This window comes from Acyrthosiphon pisum, chromosome A1, assembly GCF_005508785.2.
Source record: "Acyrthosiphon pisum isolate AL4f chromosome A1, pea_aphid_22Mar2018_4r6ur, whole genome shotgun sequence".
Taxonomy (NCBI): Eukaryota; Metazoa; Arthropoda; class Insecta; order Hemiptera; family Aphididae; genus Acyrthosiphon; species Acyrthosiphon pisum.
The window spans coordinates 16,371,493-16,374,171 of record NC_042494.1 but is presented as its reverse complement, the minus strand read 5'-3'; the positions used below and the strand labels follow the sequence as shown (position 1 = coordinate 16,374,171).

Sequence of the window (2,679 nt, the reverse complement as noted above, 5' to 3'; positions counted from 1 at the left end):
ATACAGTTTGCATATAATAACAATATGCATAGTACATATTAAATTAAATAAAACTACATTTAAATATATAATAAATAATAGTAATAATATTTAAGTAATATAAACATAATATACCATTATATTGGCAAAAATTCAATAATCTTTAATATATTTTATTATTTTGTCAAACTGAAGCATAATAATTTTTCAAAATATGTACCACCATGTACAATTTTTGCGAGGTGTAAGAATTTTACTAGCTACACCTTTAGAATAGTTTGTAGCACTATGTTGTTATGCCAATATCAATATCATGATGCTTTTAAAAAAAGTTATAACTGTCTTCAATATTTTTATAGAGGCTACAAGGTTTACATTATATTAGAAATAATGATATGAATATCGACAATACAGTAAAGCAATATATAGATAATTTTAAAAGATAACAATTTTTATTCCCTATATGAAATAATATGTAGATTACTAGTTATACATCTAATATAACTATTAAAATTTATCATTATTTAATTATCATTATTATTATTATTAACAGATGGTCTGATAAAGAATTGTGTTTAAAAAAAAATATAAGATGATAGACGAATCTTTTAAAAATGATATTGATGAAATAAAATATATGAAAAAAGTATGTAGATAATAATGCCAAACTTTGCTGTAGTGTGTTAATATATTTATTTAGAAAATAAATTAGTAATTAAAAAAAAATAATTTACAGATAATATCATTCTCCGTATTCCAGTACTTTATGGACCTGTTGAAAGTTTAGAAGAAAGTGCAATTACTTATTTGTTAATTGGATTAAAAAAGTGTCAAAACAATAATGAATTATTTAAAGTTTCTAATTATGAACTTCGTAATCCATCAAGTGTCGATGATATAGCTCACATTGTGTTTAATTTAGTGGAGAAAAAAATTTTATCTGTAAGTTAAAGTCTCAATTAAAGGTGTTAACATATTATAAAATTATGATTTTTTCAGAGTAATGACATCAGTGGTATTTATCAGTGGTGTGGAAAAGAAATGTATACAAAGTATGATATGGTGGCTAAGATGGCTAAGATTTTTGACATGAGTATGGAACAAGTAGTTCCAGTAAATGGACAAAGTGGAGTAAAACGCCCATTTAATACTCTATTAGATGTTTCACGCATAAATCAGTTAGGAATTGGAACACATACTAATTTTGAAGATGGAATAAAAACTGTATTAGCCAGTTGGAATGTTAAGTAGTTGTTTTTACAATGAAAAAATATAAATTTTGTTCATGTTATAATAAAATGTATTAAATATAAACAGCATAATATTTATCATTATCAATTTTATACATTTTTTTTCATTGTTTGTTATAATTTATAAATAAAGAATATATTTTTAAAGTTATTTTAGACAATTGCCAACATAAGTTATTAAATAAAATATTATGTTCTATAAAGGAGAAAAAAGTACTTATCATTAGTACATTGGTTAAACATTTGTTGAACTCAAAAGTCAACATTCTATTTCTCATTTAGTGTAGGTAATTTAGAAAAAAAAAATACGAATGGATTGTTGAAAATCACACTCAACTTTTTTTATTTACTTCAGTATAGAGTAGACCAGTGTCTGTAGCACCAAACTAAACCATCTTTTGAATTTAAATTAGCAAACACTCAGACAAATACACAAACACAATAATAGTTTAATACTGAATTTTATTTATTATTTGAGTATTAATTGAGACAATGATTGATCATTGATAGGTACCGTATTATTAATTGATATAGATATTGATTATTGAACATTTTTTTACATAGTAACTAAGTTAGTATAGTTACTAGTAGTCACTATAGACTATAGGTACTCTATTCCAAATAAAAATTACCACTTTTTTTTTTACGCACCCGTATTATTGTGAAAACGATGTGACAATACAGTTCACTGTAGTTCTACAGTTTCACATCTTAAAACACCGCTGTCTATACATAGTGAACTGTATTGTCACAGTTTTCACCATATTCCGCTTGTGTAAAAAAAAAAAGTGGTCATTCTCATGGGCGCAAATTGGGGGGCTTGGGGGTGCTAAGTCCTCCAAACTTAGCCGTAGCCCCCCCAAAAATCTAGGATATTATACAATTTTAATATGCTATAATTGCAATGGTCTGCTTGCCTTTAATATATTCAGCCCCCCCCCCCCCCCCCCAAGTTAAAAGTTGAAATTGCGCCTACTCAATTGAGTATAATAGTTATATCAGTAGCGTAATTACGGGGGGGATCAATCCCTCCCGTAATTACGCTATAATATGCAACATTTTTCAGAGTCCTAACTTAAGGCCTCTGCTCTAAAATCGGGGCTACTGGATAAAGTCATACTCTGACAAAAACCTAAACACGCCACTGAGGTGTATACACGGTTTAAGATAGGTTTAAACCGTGGGTACACGGTAGTAACTAGATCCCCAGTAGCATGGTTCAAATAAGAAAAATTATAATAGGCTAAGATCCTCAAGCTATCAGAACATTTTTTTAGTCCTTAGGTTCTGAGCAAAGCAATGACTTGATTTTTCAATCTGTTTTCTTTTAATTTTAGATTCTGAGTGGAACGATGAATGTATTGATTTTACAATGATGTGTGTGTTTTTTTTTATTTTTTGTGTCTGTGTACACGATAGTAGTCGAAAAAATGCTACGATTTTCAACTTC

General features: G+C 27.6%; 1 protein-coding gene across 1 annotated transcript; it reads left to right on the top strand.

Annotated features, from left to right (window-relative positions):
- Positions 1 to 713: 713 nt before the first annotated feature.
- On the top strand, positions 714 to 1,317 carry LOC100169241 (methionine adenosyltransferase 2 subunit beta-like; the record flags this gene model as incomplete). Its single annotated transcript, NM_001293712.1, is given in 2 exon segments — positions 714 to 921; positions 979 to 1,317. Coding segments are annotated over 2 exon segments (460 nt in total), but the record flags the coding sequence as incomplete, so codon positions are not given.
- Between the last annotated feature and the right edge of the window lie 1,362 nt (positions 1,318 to 2,679).